The sequence below is a fragment of the Heterodontus francisci genome, chromosome 11 (assembly GCF_036365525.1).
Source record: "Heterodontus francisci isolate sHetFra1 chromosome 11, sHetFra1.hap1, whole genome shotgun sequence".
Classification (NCBI taxonomy): Eukaryota; Metazoa; Chordata; class Chondrichthyes; order Heterodontiformes; family Heterodontidae; genus Heterodontus; species Heterodontus francisci.
Window position 1 is genome coordinate 109,315,752 of NC_090381.1, and position 21,391 is coordinate 109,337,142.

At 44.5% G+C, this 21,391-nt stretch overlaps 1 protein-coding gene across 1 annotated transcript in view; it reads right to left on the minus strand.

The window, feature by feature from the left end:
• zgc:194621 (uncharacterized protein LOC795037 homolog) overlaps positions 1-17,623 on the minus strand; it is a 32,276-nt gene extending 14,653 nt beyond the window's left edge. Inside the window, exons 1-2 of the mRNA XM_068041700.1 lie at positions 17,169-17,623; positions 16,371-16,429 (exon numbers count right to left, since the gene is read on the minus strand). Of these exons, the coding sequence (XP_067897801.1) occupies positions 16,371-16,429; positions 17,169-17,623 (514 nt within the window). The remainder of the gene's footprint in view (positions 1-16,370; positions 16,430-17,168) is intronic.
• Between the last annotated feature and the right edge of the window lie 3,768 nt (positions 17,624-21,391).

Consider the following 21,391-nt stretch of genomic DNA (forward strand, 5'->3'; position numbering starts at 1 on the left):
GAGAGAGAGAGAGAGAGAGAGACACGATGCACATGTCCTTCCCGCCCAGTGTCTGGTGATCTTCAAACAAGTCATTTCTTCACTCCAGAAACAGTTTAAAATCAATGTTCATATGACAAAATTAATATGCCTCATTCTTGGCAGCTGGGGGTCTGCATGACCATACAGATCTCAAGTGACCCTTTCCTTCCAGAAATTGGTCTGTTCTATCGTGACAGAACTTTCTCGGCATATAGGTTGCTGAAATGCTGCCAGTGGCAGTTCCGCCACACAAGCCGGAGTTTTTTTTAATTGGTTCATGGGATTTGGGCATTGCTGGCTAGGCCAGCATTTATTGCCCATTCCCAGTTGCCCATGAACTGAATGGCTTGCTAGGCCCTTTCAGAGGACAGTTAAGAGTCAACCACATTGCTGCGGGTGAGAATCACATGTGGGCCAGACCAGGTAAGGGGAGCAGATTTACTTCCATAAAGGACATTAGTGAACGAGATGGGTTTTTACAACAATTAACAATGGTTTCATGGTCACCATTGGACTAGTTTTAATTCCAAATTTATTAATTGAATTCAAATTTCACCATCTGCCATGATGGGATTCAAACCCATGACCCCAGAGCATTAGCTTGGGCTCTGGATTACTATTCCAGTGACATGACCACTACGCCACTGTCCCCCCAAATGGCCCTGAGGAACCCAAACTGAGCGTCACTGAGCAGGTTATTGCTAAGCAAGTGCCATTTGATAGCACTGTCCACGACACCTTCCATCACTTTACTGATGATCAAGAGTAGACTGATGGGGCGGTAATTGGCCGGGATGGACTTGTCCTGCTTTTTGTGTACAGGACATACCTGGGCAATTTTCCACATTGCCGGGTAGATGCCGGTGTTGTAGCTGTACTGGAACAGCTTGGTTTGGGGCGTGGAAAGTTCTGGAACACAGGTCTTCAGTACTATTGCCGGAATATTGTCAGGGCCCATAGCCTTTGCGGTATCCAGTGCCTTCAGTCATTTCTTGATATCACGCAGAGTGAATCGAATTGGCTGAAGACTGGCATCTGTGATGCTGGGAACCTCAGGAGGAGGACGAGATGGATCATCCACTCGGCACTTCTGGCTGAAGTTGGATACAAATGCTTCAGCCTTATATTTTGCATTGATGTGCTGGGCTCCCCCATCATTCAGGATGGGGATATTTATGGAGCCACCTCCTCCAGTTAGTTGTTTAATTGTCCACCACCATTCACGGCTGTACATGGCAGGCCAGCAGAGCTTAGATCTGATCCGTTGGTTATGGGATTGCTTAGCTCTGTCTATTGCATGCTGCTTACGCTGTGTGGCATGCAAGTAGTTATGGGTTGCAACTTCACCAGGTTGACATCTCATTTTGAGGTATGCCTGGTGCTGCTCCTGGCATGCCCTCCTGCACTCTTCATTGAAACAGGGTTTGTCTTCCAGCCTGATGGTAGAGTGGGGGATATGCCAGGCTATGAGGTTACAGATTGTGGCTGAGTACAATTCTGCTGCTGCTGATGGCCCACAGCGCCTCATGGATGTCCAGTTTTGCATTGCTAGATCTGTTCCAAATCTATCCCATTTAGCACAGATGTAGTGTCACACAACACGATGGAGGGTATCCTCAATGTGAAGCTGGGACTTTGTCTCCACAAGGACTGTGCAGTGTCACTCCTACCAATACTGTCATGGACAGATGCCTCTGCGGCAGGCAGATTAGTGAGGACGAGGTCAAGTATATTTTTTCCTCTTGTTGGTTTCCTCACCACGTGCCGCATACCCAGTCTAGCAGCTATGTCCTTTAGAATTTGGCCAGCCTTGTCAGTAGTGGTGCTACCGAGCCACTCTTGGTGATGGACATTGAAGTCTGCCACCCTCAGTGCTTCCTACAAATGCTGTTGAACATGGAGGAGTACTGACTCATCAGCTGAGGCGACAGGGGGCTGCGGGGGGCGGGGTGGTGGGCAGGTTGTGGTAGGTGACAATCAGCAGGAGGCTTCCTTGCCCATGTTTGACCTGATGCCATGAGACTTCATGGGGTCCGGAGATGATGTTGAGGATTCCCAGCGCAATTCCCTCCCGACTATATACCACTGTGCTGCCACCTCTTCTGGGTCTGTCCTGTTGGTGGGACAGGACATACCCGGGGATTGTGATGGCGGAGTCTGGCACAACAGTTACTTCGACTGTAGCATTTTCTGTGCTTGACATAAGTAACATTTTCCAACAGGGGCTTATAGAAGAAGCCTGATATTTTAGTACATTCATCTTTCTTGAGGTATCACTTTCAGCTGACAAAACTCAATCAAGGTAACAGGTTACTGTGACCATCAGGCACCCAAGAATACAACTTCTACAGATGTTTTACAAAAGACAGCAAAACTGGCCATTCACAGAGTGCACCTGGACTTGGTGTTAGTAAACCACATTCAATCTGATTCAAAGTTACCATATCGAAGAAAAGAAACCATTACTAAAATAGAAAAAGTAACTGGAATTTTGTTTAGTATGAAATCAAGAAAAACAGTAAGCATGAACTCCAACTTTTTGTAAGAACGCAAGAAATAGGAGCAGGAGTTTGACACCTGCAGCCTGCTCCGCCATTCAGCAAGATCATGGATGACCTGATTATGGCTTTAACTTCACTTTCCTGCCTGCCCCTTATAACCCTCGACTCCCTTGTCGATCAAACATCTGTCTAGCTCAGCCTTGAATATATTCAATGACCCAGCCATCACTGCCCACTGGGGTAGAGAATTCCAAAGATTACCGACCCTCGGAGAGAATAAATTCCTCCGGATCTCCATCTTAACTGGGAGACTGTTACGACCAGGTGAGAAAGGTGTCTAGGGGTCCCTTTCAGCCTTCACCTGGTCTTAGTGTAACAGGGTTTAATTTTAAACACAGCATGTTTTGAGCTTCCCCTCAGTGTATCCTTGTTCACCACATTCCAATTATAAGGCAAAGAAATTAGCACAAACAGGCTTTCTTAGGTTTAAAGAAGTGACATTTATTAAACTTAAACTAAAAACTCTAATTCAGTTAACGCCTACGGATACACGCCACGCCCCACACTGGCATGCATACACCATATGCACATTCAAATAGAGAGAAAAGAGAAGAAAAGATAAAGTGGAGAGGTTTGAGACAATATCTGAAGAGTTTCTTGTTACTGTGCTTCAAGCTCACTGTAGAGTCCTTTTATAGGTAGTTCTTGCTTGTAGGTCATTCCTGCTTTTCGTTGAGGCCCAGTATTCGTCTTAAACCTTGTTCATTGCAGGAGACTTTTCTCTCTTGGGCTTCATGTGTCTTCATTGGATTCCAAAGCTGGTGAGAACGAGATCAGAGCAGACAGGAGAGAGATGTTCTCAATCCAGGAGTTGTCTGTCTTCAAATTCTCCGTGGCCAATTTAAAACTCTCAGTTCAAAACTCTGCAACAGTCAGTTAGTCATGTGACTAAACTGGTCTGACCACGGCATCTGTGTATTGGGAGCAGGGACTGGTTCCTTTGTTCCAACACTGTCTGCGAGTATGCAAAAAAAATGTCTTTCCAGCAAGGGGCCTGGCAATTCCTTGTAATCGGCCTTCTTTCTTCCCAGCAACAATTTGAAGTTTAGTGTCCATGTGGTGAAATTAATGTGCTTCATTCTTTGCAAGTGGGGGCCTGCATGACAGAGACCCTTATTTTGAAACTGTGTCCCCTAGTTCTAGACTCCTCCATGAGGAGAAACATCCTCTCAGCATCTATCTTGTCAAGCCCCCTCAGAATCTTATATATTTCAATAAGTTCATCTCTCATTCTTCTAAACTTCAATGAGTATAGGCCCAACCTGCTCAACCTTTCCTCATAAGACAACCCCTTAACCCCAAAAATCAACCTAGTGAACCATCTCTGAACTGCTTCCAATGCAAGTATATCCCTCCTTAAATAAAGAGACCAAAACTGTACACAGTACTCTTATGTGTGATCTCACTAATCCCTTGTACAGTTGTAGCAAGTCTTCCCTACTTCTTTACTCTATCCCCCTTACAATAAAGGCAAACATCCCATTTGCCTTCATAATTACTTGCTGTATCTGCATGCTAACTTTTTGTGATTCATGTATGAGGACACCAGGATCCCTCTGCACTGCAGCATTCTCCAGTCTCCTTCCATTTAAATAATATTCTGCTTTTCTATTCTTCCCACCAAAGTGAACAATCTCATTTTCCCACATTACACTCCATCTGCCAAATTGTTTCCCACTCACAATCTATCTATATCCCTTTGCAGACTCTGTGTCCTCCTCACAACTTGCTTTCCACTTATCCTTATATCGTCAGCAAATTTGGTTACAGTACACTCGGTCCCATCATCTAAGTAATTAATACAAATTATAAATAGTTGTAAATGAGGCATCTTTGAAAGTAAAAATATTTATATTATATTTTATCTTGACAACTGCAACTACAATGAGTAATTACAAGAATGCCTAAACAAATACCCACAATGAGAAAAAAAACTGACCAGTTGAAAACAATTTTGTATTTTGTGATATCGTCCAAAAGTTACACTGACTGCATTTCATTTTTAAAAGTTTTTTTTTGAGAAAAAGGGATTTGAACATATAAGGTAGGGCGTCAGTTCAGTGCAGGTAGTTCTGCATTATCGGTGGAATCATCTTTTAGTTGCGACGATGAACAGAGGGCTCATCTGACCTCAGGTGGAAAACAACCCACCGTACTATTCGAAGAAGAGCAGGGGAATTCTCCCTGTCCTTCTCACCAACATTTACCCCTCTAAACGGTTAAAAATTATCCTCGTTATTTCATTGCTATTTGGGGGACCTTGCTATGCACAAATTGTTTGCTGAGTTTCTTGCATTGCAACAGTGAGTACACTTCAGAAGCTTTTCGGGACATCCTAAGGTCATGAAAGGTGCTATGTAAATCCAATTTTATTTTAAACTGCAACTCCAACAAGCATTGTTCACATAAAATCTTTTGAAGGCCTGTATCTTTATTCAAGTTGGGAGGGAGATTCTGAATATTTAATAAGTGCAAGGAGCTCATGAACTTGAGACCATCCCATTAGCTGCCTCGCTGCATCCCTCCTTTCTACCAGTCTATCGGGCCAAAACTACCTCTAATGTTCCCCTGCCCTAGCCTGAACTCGTGTCTTTTTCTAATTTCCCTTCCATCTTCCCTCATACCCTTCCGAGCTCACTTTGTTCAGGAGACCCACCTCCTGCTGCCTCAACCCTATTCCCACTAAACTGACTACCCAACTTCCATTCCTGGTCCAATCTTAGGTGATACTGTTAATAGTTCTCTCTTTTCAGGTACTATTTCTCTCTCCTTTAACTCTGCCATCATCAACCTTTTCCTCAAAAAAAAAACTTAACCCTACTGTCCATGCAAACTAGCCATCATCTCCTCCCTCCCTGACCTCTTCAAAGTCCTTGAACATGTTATCACTTCCCAAATCTGTGCCCATTTCCCAAAGCTCCATGTTTGAATTCCTACAAATCAGGTTTCTGTCCCGCCACCAAAACGGCTCTCAAAGTAAAAAAAAACATTGTGCCATTGCTTAAAAAGGGAGGAAGGGATAATCCAAGTCATTATAGTCCAGTTACTTGGTTGTGGGCAAATTAATACAATCAATTCTGAGCAACAGTTTAAACCTTCATTTAGAAAGGCATAGATTAATCAAGGAAAGTCAGCATGAATTTGTTAAGTGCAGGTTATGTCTGACTAACTGATTGAATTTGAGGAGATGACAAATACAGTTGATGAAGCCAGTGCAGTGGATGTGGTTTACGTAGATTTTAACAAGGCTTTTTTGACAAGGTCCCACATGGCAGGCTGGTCAGAAAAGTAAAAGCCTTTGGGATCCAAAGGAGGGTGGCAAATTGGATCCAAAATTGGCTTGGTGGAAGGAAGCAAAGGGTAATGGTTGACTGGTGTTCTTGCGACTTGAAGACTGTTAGCAGTGGGGTTCTGCAAGGCTCGGTACTTGATCCTTGCTTTTTGTAATATATATGAATCAGAGAAAGTTTAAGGCACAGAAAGAGGCCACTTGGTTCATCGTGTCAGTGCCAGCTGAAAAGCGATCAACCTATTCTAATCCCAGCTTCCAGCATGTGGTCTGTAGTTTTGCAGATTACGGCACTTGAGGTGCATATCCAGGCTTCTTTTGAATGAGTTGAGGGTTTGTGCCTCAACTACCCTTTCATGCAGTGAGTTACAGACACCCACCATGCTCTGGGTGAAAAAGTTTTTCATCATCTCCCCTCTAATTTTTCTACCAATCATTTTAAATCTATGCCCCCTCGTCAATGACCTCTCTGCTAAGGTGAATAGACCCTTCACCTCCACTCTATCCAGGCCCCTCAAAATTTTGTACATTTCAATCAGATCTCCCCTCAGTCTTCTCTGTTCCAAGGAGAACAACCCCAGCCTATCCAATCTTTCCTCATAGCTGCATTTTTCCAGTCCTGGCATCATCATCATAAATCTCCTCTGCACCCTCCCTAGTGCAATTACATCCTTTCAGTAATGAGGTGACCAGAATTGTACACAGTACTCAAGTTGTGGCCTAACCAATGATTTATACAGTTCCAGCAGAACCTCCCTGCTCTTATGTTCTATACCTCAGTTAATAAAGGAAAGGATTCCATATGCCTTCTTAACCACCTTATCAACCTGTCCTGCTACCTTCAGGGATCCGTGGACATTCACTGCAAGGTCTGTCACTTCCTCTACACTTCTCAGTATTTTCCCTTAATCGTGTATTCCTTTGCCCTGTTTGACCTCCCCAAATGCATCACCTCACAATTCTCCAGGTTGAGTTCCACTTGCCACTTTTCCGCCCATCTGGCCAGATCATCAATATCTTCCTGCAGCCTACAGCTATCCGCCTTGCTATCTACCGCACGGCTAATCTGTGTGTCGTCTGCAAACTTCTTGATCATGCCCCCTACATTTAGGTCCAAATCGTTAATATATACCACAAAAAGCAGGGGACCCAGTACTGAGCCCTGCGTAACACCACTGGAAACAGCCCTCTAGTCACTAAACCACCCATCAACAATTACCCTTTGTTTCCTGCCACTGAGACAATTTTGTATCCACCTTGCTGCATTTCCCTGGATCTCATGGATTTTATTTTTTTAACCAGTCTGTATGTGGGACCTTGTCAAAAGCCTTGCTAAAATCCATGTAGACCACATCAACTCCATTACCCTCATCTATCTTCCTTGTTACTTCTTCAAAAAATTCAATCCAATTGGTCAAACAAAATCGTCCCTTAACAAATCCATGCTGATTATCCTTGTTCAGCCTGTGCCTTTCTAAGTGACAGTTTATCCTGTCTCTCAGAATAGATTCCAATAATTTGCCTACTACTGAGGTTAGACTGACTGGCCTGCTATTATTCGGTCTATCTCTCACTCCCTTTTTAAACAGAGGTACAACGTTAGCAGTCCTCCAATCCTCCGGCACCAGATCTGTATCCAGTGAGGACTGGAAAATGATGGTCAGACCTTCTGCTATTTCCTCTCTTGCTTCTTTTAACAGCCGAGGGTACAGTTCATCTGGCCCTGGTGATTTATCAACTTTCAAGGATGCTAATCCCATTAATACTTCCTATGTTTATCAATCCAATACTTCACACTCCTCCTTAACTACAATATCTGCATTGTCCCCGTCTTTTGTGAAGACAGACGCAAAGTATTCATTAAGAACATCTTCCACCCCAACACATAGGTTACCTTTTTGGTCTTTTATGGGCCCTACTCTCTCCTTAGTTGTCCTCTTACTCTTAATGTATTGATTAAACATCTTTGGGTTCACCTTAATTTTGCTTGCCAATATTCTTTCATGCCCTCTCTTTGCTTTCTTACTTTCCTTTTTTGATTTCACCTCTCCACTTTCTATACTGCTCTCGGCTTTCTGTAGAATTGAGTTCTCGGTGTCGGACATAAGCTTTCCTTTTCTGCCTTATCTTACCCTGTAAGCTCCTTGACTCCATGGGGCTCTAGATTTGCTGTTCCACCCTTTTATTTTGTGGGAACATGTTTACTCTGAACCCCTTGAATCTACCCTTTGACTGCCTCCCACTGCTCTGACACTGATTTACCCTCAAGTAGCTGTTTCCAGTCCACTTTCACTAAATCACTCCTCAGTTTAATAAGATTGGCCTTGCCCCAATTGAGAACTCCAACTCCTGTTCTAGCTCTGTCCTTTTCCATAACTATGTTAAAACTGACCTAATTATGATCACTACCACCAAAATGCTCTCCCACTGCCACTCATTCCATCTGCCCATCTTAATTTCCTAAAACTAAGTCTAAAACTGCACCCTCTCTTGTTGGACTTGCTGCATACTGGGCAAAAAAGTTCTCCTGAATGCACTTCAAGAATTCTTCTCCCTCAATTGCTTTCACACTAAAACTATCCCAGTTAATATTGGCGTAGTTAAAATCCCCATGATTACTGCCCTATTCATCTTGCGCTTCTCAGAGATTTGCCTACATATCTGCTTTTCTCTCTCTCTCTCTGACTGTTTGGGGGCTGAGAGTACACTCCCAGTAGAGTGATTGCCCCTTTTCTGTTCCTTAGATCAATCCATATGACGTCATTTGATGAACCTTCCAACATATCATCCCTCCTCACAGCTATAATAGTTTCCTTGACTAAAATTGCGACTCCCCCTCCTTTCTTATCCCCCTCCCTATTGGGTCTAAAAACCCTGTAACCAGGAACGTTGAGCTGCCATTCCTGTCCCTCCTTAAGCCATGTTTCTGTAATAGCTATGATATCATATTGCCACGTGTCTATCTGTACCCTCAGCTCATCTGCTTTATTTGCTACATTCCTTGCATTGAAATAGATATCCTTCAGCACTGCCAAACTTTAAAAAAAAAAATTCTATCCTTTGTTGCCTGTCTTCCAGACTCATCCATTAATTTTCTGCCTTCCATTTTCATTTCTGATTTTGTCCCAACTGAGTCTACCCTCAGGTCCCCATCCCCCTGCCAAACTAGTTTAAACTTTCCCCAACAGCACTAGCAAAACGTCCCGCAAGGAACTCAGTCTCAGCTCTGTTCAGGTGCAACCTATCCAGCCTGTACAGGCCCCATCTTCCTCAGAGCTGGTCCCAATATCCCAGGAATCTGAAGCCCTCCCTCCTGCACCATCTTTCCAGCCACACATTCATCTGTCTTATCCTTCTATTTCACTTGCGCGTGGCACTGGAAGGTTCTTTTATTCGCTTCTGGGATGTGGGCGTCGCTGGCTAGGCCAGCATTTATTGCCCATCCCTAATTGCCCTTGAGCTGAGTGGCTTTCTGGGCCATTTCAGAGGGCATTTAAGAGTCAATCACATTGCTGTGGGTCTGGAGTCACATGTAGGCCAGACCAGGTAAGTGCAGAAGATTTCCTTCCCTAAAGATGGGTTTTTACAACAATTGACAATGGTTTCATGGACACCATTGGACTAGCTTTTAATTCCAGATTTATTAATTGAGTTCAAATTTCACCATCTGCCATGGTGGGATTCAAACTCATGTCCCCAGAGCATTAGCCTGGGCTCTGGATTACTAGTCCAGTGAGCTTACCACTACACCACTGCCTCCCCCAGAGATTACTACCTTTGAGGTCCTGCTTGCTAATTTCTTCCCTAGCTCCCTAAGTTCGGACTGTAAGACCACATCCCTCTTTCTACCTATGTTGTTGGTTCCGATGTGGACCATGACTGCTGGCTGTTCACCCACCCCCTTCAGGATGCTCTGCAGTCGCTCAGTGACATCCTTGGCCCTGGCACAAGGGAGGCAATACACCACCCTAGATTCACGTCTGCGGCCACAGAAACGCCTGTCTGTTCCCCTAACATTGAATCACCCATTACTATGGCTCTTCCAGTCTTCCCTGTACCCCCCTGTGCAGCTGAGATACCCGTGGTGCCATGGACTTGGCTCTGGTTGCATTCCCCAGGTGAAGCATCACTGTCCTCAGTATTCAGAACTGAATACCTGTTGGAGAGTGAGATGCATTCAGGGGTCTCCTGCACTACCTGCCTGATTCTTTTTGACTACCTGGTGGTCAACCATTCCCTCTCTCCCTGCATACTCTTGAGCTCTGGGGTGACCACATCTATAAACGTGCTATCCACTTAGCTCTCATCCTCGTGAATGCACAGCAGTATCACCAGCTGCTGCTGAAGTTACAAAACCCGGAGCTCAAGCTGCCACAATTGACAACAGTTCCTGCACAAATGGTTCTCCAGGACAGGGGAAGCATGCTGGAGCTCCCACATAGCACAGCAGGTACACACCCGAGGTTCAAGCACCCCTGCTATTCCTTTATTTATTAGGTGACCCTTTGCTACTGCTAAAACCTTACAAATACTACAACACCTTAGAATTATTAATAAAACCTTACTAGTACTGATAAATCCTACTAAAAATCAATATAGTTCACTAGTTAAAATAAACCTTATTCAAAAAAATAACAATACTCACCTACTCATTTGTTCCTCATTAATATTAATTTATACTCACTTTTTTAGTCAGCCAATTGTTGAGATGCTATAACCCAGCTATTTACACACACACCCCAACAATAATGTACTAACCCCAGCTATTTACCGATACTCCCTAACAGTAGTTACTCACCAACTTTGCAGTTTTCCTGTGATGTCATTGTTTATTTTGTTTTCAAACTCTGGCGCGCTTGGACTCCTGTCTTCTCTGCTCTCACTGAGTGAACTCTCTCTCTCTCTTGTTCTCTTTATGCTCCGCTCCCCTCTCGCTGTTTCCCGTTCCCTGAGCACACTCAAATGTTGGGGGCATTATAAAGAAGTTTGCAGATGATACAAAGATTGGCAAAAACCTGATTTGTCGGGATTGACAGTGAGGAGGAAACCTTTAGACTGTAGGAAGATATAGATGGTCTATAAAAGTGGAAAATTGAACTCAATCCAATCCAGAGAAGCGTGAGGTAATGTATTCTTGGAGGTGCAACAAGGCAAGGAATACACAATAAATGGGAGGATATTGAGTAGTGTGGAGGAACAGAGGGATCTTGGAGCCTATGTCCACAAATCCTTAAAAGATTAACCATCATGATTTATTATTTTAGCTGAGATATAAAATATAACAGCAAAGAGGTTATGCTAGAAGTGTATACAACATCAGTTAGACTGCAGCTTGAGTACTGCATATACTTGCGGTCAGCATATTACAAGAAAAAGGTGACTGAACTGGAGAGAGTGTAGAGGAGATTTAGGAGGATGTTGCCAGGCCTGGAAAATTTTAGCAATGAGGAAAGATTGGATAGGCTATTTTCCTGGGAACAGAGGAGGCTGAGGGTGACTTAACTGAGATGTATAAAATTACGAGGGGCCAAGATAGACTAAATAAGGACAACCTATTTATCCTAGCAGAGGGATCAAAAACCAGAAAGCGTAGATTTAAAGTAATGGGTAGAAGGATTAGAGGGGAGATGAGGAAAAATGTTTTCACCCAAAGGGTGGTAGGGACCTGGAACTCACTGCCTGAAAGAATGGCAGAGGCAGAATCTCTCACCATATTTAACAAGTACTTGAAGAACCATGACCTGAGCAGAGCTATGGACCTCGTGCAGGAGTATGGGATTAGGCTGGGCAGGATCGAACGGCCTCCTTCTGTGTTGTAAATTTTCTATGATTTCTATGACATCCTATGTGACTGTGACATGGTTAAACTATCCCTCCTTGTTCTTCTCGACTTTTCTTTTTTATTCACTTGTGGGATGTGAGCATCACTGGCAAGATCAGCATTTGTTGTTCATCCCAAATTGCCCTTGAGAAGGTGGTGGTGAGCCACTTTCTTGAACTGCTGCAGTTCATGTGGTGTAGGTACAACCAAAGTGCTGTTATAGAGGTAGTTCCAGAATTTTGACCCAGTGGCAGCAAAGGAGCAGAGATATAATTCCAAGTCAGGATGGTGTGGGGCTTGGAAGGGAACTTGCAGGTGGTGGTGTTCCTGTCTGCATCCTTTGACACAATTGACCACACCACCCTCCTCCAGTGCCTCTTCACTGTCATCCAAATGTGTGAGACTGCACTCCCTGGTTCCATCCTTAATTGTAGCTACAGCATCACTTGCAATGGCTTCTCTTCCCGCTCCAGCACCGTTACCTCTGTGTCCCTCAAGAGTCTATCCTTAGCCTCCTCCTACTTCTCATCTAAATGTTGCCCCACAGCTATATCATCTGAAAGCACAGCGTTAGTTTTCACGTGTATGCCGATGACACCACACCTTTCTCAACTCCTCCACTATTGCTAAGTTATCAGGCTGCTTATCTGACATTCAGTATTTTTCCTTCCTAATATTTAATTGAAGACCAAAGCCATTGTCTTTGGTCCCCACCACAAACTCCATTCTCTAGCTACTGACTCTATTCCTCTCCCTGGTAACTGTCTTGAGGGTGAACCAGACTGTTAGCAAACGTTTAACTCCAAGCTGAACTTCCAACCACATATTCACACCACATCTAAGACCATTTATTTTGGTCTATAACATCAACAGACTCCATCCATGCCTCAGCTCATCTGATCCTCCTTCAAGAAGTTTCATAAAACTTACCTATTTGACCAAACTTTTGGCCATCTTCCCTAATATTGACTTTGGTCGCTCAGTCACAAAATTTGCCTTATAACATTCCTTTGAAGTGCCTTAGGACATTTTATTATGCTAAATGCATTATATAAATACAAGTTGCTGTTGTGTAATCTCTTGAACACTACATACTCCTGTGGAGTTAGTAAAGAAACAATATGCAAATTAGTTTCATATTTTATTATATACATTATTGGTCTTCACCATTCTGAAGTAGACAAATAGTTGAGGATAGGAGCTGCTTCCTATAATGACATGGAGTGATGTATTTCTTTAGATAAGCATTATATACGAGAGGAACAAATTTACCTACTGACAATAGAAAGTAAACCATTTCGCGAAGAAAACAAAATACAAGATCTGTGGAGGTCTCTTAGAAATTTCATTCTAAAGTCTTGTACTGTGAATGTGCACCCTTCCACCATTGGTAAACCAGCACACCCAGACTTTGTTTCCAGAAGCACAAACTTTTATTATTAGTTTCATGCGATGTGGGCATCGTTGGCCGGGCCAGCATTCATTGCCCATGAGCAAGTGGTAGTGAGCTGCCTTCTTGATCCTCTGCAGTCAATGTGGGGTAGGTACACACACAGTGCTATTAGGAAGGGTGTTCCAGGATTTTGATCCAACGCCAGTGAAGGAACAGCAATATAGTTCCAAGCCAGGATAGTGTGTGGCTTGCAGAGGAACTTGCAGGTGGTGGCCTTGTTCTTCTAGGTGGTAAAGGTTGCAGGATTGGAAGGTGCTGCCTGAGTAGCCTTGGTGCGTTGCTGCAGTGCATCTTGTAGATGGTACACACTGCCGCCACTGTGCCTCGATGGTGGAGGGAGTGAATGTTTGTGGACGGGGTGCCAATCAAGCGGGTTGCTTTGTCCTGGATAGTGTCGACCTTCTCGAGTGTTGTTGGAGCTGCACCAGGCAAGTGGAGAGTATTCCATCACACTCCTGACTTGTGCCTTGTAGATGGTGGACAGGCTTTGGGGAGTCAAGAGGTGAGTTACTTGCCACAGGATTCCAAGCCTCTGATCTGCTGTTGTAGCCATGGTATTTATATGGCTACTCCAGTTCAGTTTCTGGTCAATGGTAATCCCCAGGATGTTGATAATGGGGGATTCAGCGATTGTAATGCTATTGAATGTCAAGGGGATGGTTAGAGTCTCTCTTGTTGGAGCTGGTCATTGCCTGGCATTTGTGTGGCATGAATGCTACTTGCCACTTATCAGCTCAAGCCTGGATATTGTCCCGGTCTTGCTGCATTTCCACATGGACTGCTTCAGTATCTGAGGAGTTGTGAATGGTGAACATTATGCAATCATCAGCGAACATCCCCACTTTTGACCTTATGATTGAAAGAAGGTCATTGATGAAGCAGCTGAAGATGCTTGGGCCTAGGAACTCCTGCAGTGATGTACTGGAGCTGAGATGTTTGACCTTCAACAACCACAACCATCTTCCTTTGCGTGATGTACAATTCCAACCAGCGGAGAATTTTCCCCCGATTCCCATTGATGCCTTACTCGGCCAAATGCTGCCTTGATGTCAAGGGAAGTCTCTCTCACCTCATATCTCAAGTTCAGCTCTTTTGTCCATGTTTGAACCAAGGCTGTAATGAGGTCAGGAGCTGAGTGGCCCTGGCAGAACCCAAACTGAGCGTCACTGAGCAGGTTATTTCTAAGCAAGTGCCACTTGATAGCACTGTCAATGACACCTTCCATCACTTTACTGATGATCGAGAGTAGGGGTGGTAATTGGCCGGGTTGGATTTGTCCTGCCTTTTGTGCACAGGACATACCTGTGCAATTTTCCACATTGCCGGGTAGATGCCAGTGTTGTAGCTGTACTGGAACAGCTTGGCTAGGGGCGTGAAAAGTTCTGAAGCACAAGTCTTCAGTACTATTGCCGGAATGTAGCATTTGCAGTATCCAGTGCCTTCAGTCATTGCTTGATATCCTGCGGAGTGAATCGAATTGGCTGAAGACTTGGCATCTGTGATGCTGGGAACTTCAGGAGGAGGCTGAGATGGATCATCCATGCGGCACTTCTGGCTGAAGATTTTTGCAAATGCTTCTGCCTTGTCTTTTGCACAGATGTGCTGGGTTCCCCTATCATTGAGGATGGGTATATTTGTGGAGCCACCTCCTCCGGTTAGTCGTTTAATTGTCCACCACCATTCACGATTGGATGTGGCAGGATTCAGAGCTTAGATCTGATCCGTTGGTTGTGGGATCACTTAGCTCTGTCTATGGCATTCTGCTTACACTGTTTGGCATGCAAGTAGTCCTGGGTTGTAGGTTCACCAGGTTGACACCTCATTTTGAGGTATGCCTAGTGCTGGCAAGCCCTCCTGCACTCCTCATTGAAGCAGGGTTGATCCCCTGGCTTGTTGGTAATAGTAGAGTGGGGAATATGCTGGGCCATGAGGTTACAGATTGTGGTTGAGTACAATTCTGCTGTTGATGATCCACAGCGCCTCATGGATGCTCAGTTTTGCATTACTAGAACTGTTCAAAATCTATCCCATTTAGCATGATGGTAGTGCCACACAACACGTTGGAGGGCATCCTCAATGTGAAGACGGGACGTTGTCTCCACAAGTACTGTTCCGGGGGTCACTCCTACCAATACTGTCATGGACAGATGCATCTGCGGCAGGCAGATTGGTGAGGATGAAATCAATCATGTTTTTCCCTCTTGTTGGTTCCCTCACCACTTGCCGCAGACCCAGTCTAGCAGTTATGTCCTTTAGGACTCTGCCAGCTCGGTCATTAGTTGTGCTACCGAGCCACTCTTGGTGATGGTCATTGAAGTCCCCAACCCAGAGTATATTCTGTACCCTTGCTACCCTCAGTGCATCCTCCAAACGCTGTTCAACATGGAGGAGTACTGATTCATCAGCTGAGGAGGGGGCGCTAGGTGGTAAGCAGCAGGAGGTTTACTTGCCCATGTTTGACCTGATGCCATGAGACTTCATGGGGTCCGAAGTCGATGTTGAGGACTCCCAGGGCAATCCCTCCTGATTGTATACCACTGTGCCACCACCTCTGCTGGGCCTATCCTGCCAGTGGGACAGGACATATCTAGGGACAGTGATGGTTGAGTCTGGGACATTGTCCGTAAGGTATGATATGGTGAGTATGACTATGTCAGGCTGTCTGTGGGACAGCTCTCCCAACTTTGCCACAAGCTCCCAGGTGTTAGTAAGGAGGACTTTGCTGGCTCAAAAGGGCTGGGTTTGTCATTGTCGCTTTCCATGCCTAGGTCGATGTTAGGTGATCCGTCTGGTTTCATTCCTTATCAACATTTTAGCAGTTAGGTACAACTCAGTGGCTTGTTAGCCCATTTCAGAGGGCATTTTAAGAGTCCACCACATTGCTGTGGGTCTGGAGTCACATTTAGGTCAGATTCAGCACAATACTGCCAGAGGTTTTAGAACATTTGCAATAGTTAGGCAGTACTTTAAGCAGACCCTCGACTTAGCTTTTCCAGAGATTCAAAATAGACAATACAATTTATTGGACTATTTAGGGATTCCCCACTGCAATAGACAAACAGGAGGGGGATCACTTTAGCTAGCTCTCTCACACTTGCTAGTGACCAGTCAACATCCAGGAACCTGTTCTCAGCCAGGAATTCAATGTACACTACAACGTAGCAGGCATAGAACTGAATTTCAAAACAGAGGGCAGAAATAACATCAAGAAAACAACATACTTACTTTTCTGTAAGTCACTCCACTTCTTCTGGTCTGGTACTGTTACAGAATATGCACCATAACTGGAACAAAAAATCCATGGAATTATTGAAGACAAAGGGTAAACTATGTTGACTATTAAATAAAAAGGAGTGATGATTGATCCAAATTACTGGTGGCATCACAATAACCAGTGACATCACAGCCAACCTGCATTGTGCTATTGACACCCCACGATTTCGAATTCGGGGTTACGAGTTAGGCACTTCAGGTTAGGGAATTAGTATGAGGGTTAACAGCTAGGAGTTGGAAATTGTGGTCCATGGTTAGTGTTTGAAACTGCCATTAGTGGAGCAGAGGGGTGCTCCACGGTGTCCTCGTCATTATTTATCGCTCAATGAATATCACCGGTACAGATTACCCGGTTATTATTACAGTGTTGTTTGGAGGAGTTTGCTGTGCACAAATTAGTTGCCGCTTTTCTTACATTACAACAGTAACATTACTAAAGTGCTTCATTGACTGTGAAGCGCTTTGGAACATTCTGAAAGGAACTATTAGTGCAAGTTCTTTTTTTTTATTGCCAAACATTGTCGATTATATAATGCCCACAAGTTAAAAATTCCAAGGTAAACTTCCTTTTGGAGCAAAACTCCTGTCATGTCACATTAGCTGAATGACGAAAGAAGCCCGTAGGCAAGTTCTGAGCACAACTACAATTGAGTCTTGGAATGTTTTGCTACGTTAAAGGCGCTATATAAATGCACGTTGCTGTGGCTGTCTAATAATAAGAAATTCCTGTTCGAAACACAGATTTCTTACTTGTGTGTTGTTTTTTGAGCAGACTTCTGCGGAGTTGCTTTTTGATGCGTGGCAGCGTATCGCCGCAAGACTGGAGAGCTTCCCTTACCTGCACCTGTACCCTTACCTGTACTTGTATCCGTACCTGCACTTTTAGCAGTATACCTACATGTAACTGTACTCTTACCCACATCTGTGCCTGTACCTTTACCCACTCCTGTACCTTTACCCACTCCTGTACCTTTACCCACTCCTGTACCTTTACCCACTCCTGTACCTTTACCCAAGACTGTGCCTGTACTTTTACCCACTCCTGTGCCTGTACCTTTACCCACTCCTGTACCTGGGCCCCTCCCCGCCCCCAACCCCATTGCTCCACTTCCGTCATGATTACCGACCCCCAATGTCCCCCGAGTTGTCGCGGGCTGAGCAGCCACTGGGACCATCCTGGATTTTCTCACAACCGCGTAAGACATGTCTAAAGGCAAATGGTAAATTCAAACTTAATATATGTCTCGCCCCAAAGAAACAGCTGTTGCCGCGCAGGGCTCCCTGGGAAATGTAGACAGTTTGGTCACGTGTCTCCGCCTGATGCCGACGCGCTGTCTCATGTGGGAACTACAATACCCAGGATTCCAGGCGGCGAACGGATTTCCGGCAAGGAGAAGCTGAGCGCGCTGTTCCCATAGCAACAGCACTAGACCCTTCATTAAAGGGCCAATTTGCTCCTCTCAAAGCACTTAAAAGATTATTTCTTAAGCAATTCCAACGGCCTCAAATGTTTCTGTGTAATTTCTATGTAGAATTTTATTTTCTGCGAGTAGTAATGTATTGATAATCAGATTAAGCATAAATAGCTTTAAAAGATTAAAAGGGAAAAAAATCTCAAAAGAATAGGCATTGAATATCATGCTCAGCTTCAGGTTAGGAAAGCTGCTATCACGGCAGCCAAAAGGCCACAAAGTCAAAGAAGGTTATGGCTAATTATGGTAGCTACAGTAAAAACATTTATTAGTTGTGTTAGGACAGTCAGAGGATGACAGAGGATTGCATAGGGTTGTTAAAGAATCCCTCAGATTTGGGTGAAATCCAAACGCCAAAGACCAGACTGTTGGGTGTTTAAAACCTGGGGCATGGCTTGCAGAGAATGGTCAATGACAAAGATTTTAAAGGAGAGGCAGGACAGGAACAGGATTAGGTGCTTGAAGAAGACAGTGCTGGAGGAGCAAGGGGAGATGTCTAACTATGAATTATGCAGTCACCACTATTGTTTGGGTCAGGAAATATAGCCAGGCATGGAGGCTTTGATATGAAGCAAGAGACTGCCATCCTTGAGCCAAGTTTGAATGTCATTGCAAACATCAACAGAAAAATAATGCTGAGAAGTGCAGAAACAATAGGGCAGTAATAGTAGGGAAGTTCAACTACCCTGATAGTAACTAGGAAAAAATCAGTGTTAATGTTATAGAGGGCACAGAATTCTTAAAATACATTCAAGAGAACTTCTTTAGGCAGTATGTAGCAAGCCCAACAAGAGAAGGGGCAGTTCTGGACTTAGTTCTAGGGAATTAAGCTGGGCAGGTGGAAGGGGCATCAGCATAAAATCATTTTAGTGGTAGTGATCGTAATTATGTTTAGTATAGCTATGGAAAAGGGTAAAGATAGTCCAAGAGTAAAAGTTTTAAATTAGGGGAAGGCCAATTTTACTATGCTGAGATGTGATATGGCAAAAGTGGACGGGAAACAGCTACTTGAAGGTAAATCAGTGTCAGAGACGTGGGAGGTATTCAAGGAGGAGAGAGATGTTTCAGAACAAATACGTTTCCATAAAGAAAAAGGATGCGACTCCCAAATCTAGACTCCCTGGATGTCAAAGAGCATGCAGGGTAAGAAAGAGAAACTAATGCAAGAAACCAAAAGCTCAATACTGCAGAAAGCCAAGAGGAGTATAGAAATGTAGGGTTGAAATTAAAAGGAAAATTAGGAAAGCAAAGAGGGCATGAAAAAATATTGGTAAGTAAAATGGAAGAAACTCTTTTTCACAAAGGTGATATTTCTTTATGTGTAGCACTGCCTTAAGGTGAAGGGGTTGAAGGTGGGGAATGGGGCCAAAAAAGTGAAAATTTGAAGGACAATTTGAAAACAAAGGAAAAAAATAATAAGTTTCTATTGTTCTGGAAGGCCTGTAAGTAACGTTTAAAAATAACTTTGAAGAGCAGTGTAGGCAAATGGGGTAGCCTATTTTGTACATGCAAGATTCCATATCCAGCAATAAGATGAATGACCAATTAATCTGTTTTTAGTGATGCTGGTACAAGAGGAGAGTTGCACAGGATTGTCTTCTCTTACTTGAATTGTTTGTGGGACTACTGTTCATCTGAATCAGCTAACCAGGTAGGTGGGACTTTGACTTAATAATGGCAGGAGGAGCAGGGGCGGTGACTGTGAAAATAGGGGGATGCCATGTAGGGATGGCTCCCCAATGCATTTCTGCTGCTGGGGTAGCTTCCCATGGGCGGGTGGGGGAGGGGGGTGGAGATCTGGATTGGCTGCCTGCTCTATGGAGGCGGGCAGCCAATTAAGCTGATTACGAACCCAATTAGTTCTAACTTTGCTGCCAGTGGAGCGGCCCCTACACGTGTGGAGGCCGCCATCTCCATGGAGTCGGCCTCCCTGTGGCAGGCTATGGGGCCATTGAAGCCAGGGGCTCCATGCCCCAAAGAGATGGCCGCAGCCAGGAAAGGTGGCACTTGCAGCCCAAATGATTCAGCCGGAGGGGTTTCCCCTCTGCTTCGAGGGGCCTAATGGCTTCGCCCCTAATAATTTTAACTTTAAATACACACCTCCCAGGGCGCCTCCATGTTGAGGTGCTCTCAGCCTCTCAACTGCCTCAGCAGCACTCACATCTTCCTGTGGGCTGTTAAGGCACCAGCGCTGCCGGACCTCTGATTGGGCTGGCAGCATTAAGAGCCCACCTACCGTCCTTAAAAGGACAGCGAGCACAGAGGCAGCTGACTTGGAGGGTGCCTCCAGGAAGATTGCACTATCGGCACACAGTCGATAACTGCGGGCTCGGGACCTTCATTTGGTCCCAACGTCCATGGGAAAATCGAGCTTGATATCTCACCCAAAGGACAGCACCTTCAAAAGTGCAGCACTTCCTCAGTACTAGAATACCAACTTGAATATGTTCTCTCAATTCAGAGCAGGGCTTGAACCCATAAATCTACTGACTCAGATGCAAAAGAACCATCAACTGATCAAAAATAGGATGATGTCTTTCTTCAGTGTGCTTAGTTTCCTGCACTAAAAGCCAACATGATAGTAAATTGTACAGATTATGCTATTGGGTAGTGGGGGAATGAGGATGGTGGGGGAGGGGAGATTTTAAATTCTGCTGTATAAATATGCTCCCCGATACTTTCACTGCCAAATGAGAAGAGGAAGAGAAAAGATAATTCAGCCCACGAGACTCCTTCTTCTAGTACTGTAACACTTTCACATCATGACATTGAATTATTGGCTCGGGGAAGCACTCTCAACTCTGAGTCAGAAGGTTAATGGGTTGAAGACCGACTCAAGAGACTTGAGCACATAATCCAGGCTGACAGTAGTGAGGGAGTGCTGCACTGTCAGAGGTGCCATCTTTCAGATGAGATGTTAAACATTTCAGATGGACCTAAAAAGTACTATTCAAAGGAGAGGAGGGGAGTTCTCCCTGGTTTTCTTACCAATATTTATCTTTTTTTTCCAAAAAATATACTTTATTCATAAAAATCTGTAAAAAGTACATTACAAAACAGCTCAAAACAGTCCCATGTTGACATTCCAGAAAGTGCAAAAGAAATCAATTTCCTTCAATACAGAATGTGAGTTGCCTCACAACCCTTCCATTCCATTTTACATGCAATGTACATTTGAATTACACAGCAAAACCATATTTTAGTGCATACAGCCCAAGGGGTTTTACACAGCTTCCAGCCTCTCGGTTCACTATGGTGGGAGGACCTTACACCGTGGCCTTTCCCCATTGAGCCTCTGTAGCGGCTGTCCCAAGCTTTAGTGAGTCCCTCAGCATGTAGTCCTGGACCTTGGAATGTGCCAGTCTGCAACACTCGGTCGGGGACAACTCTTTGCGCTGGAAGACCAGCAAGTTTCGGGCAGACCAAAGAGCGTCATTCACCGAGATGATGGTCCTCCAGCAGCAGTTGATGTTTATCTTGGTGTAGGTCCCTGCGAACAGA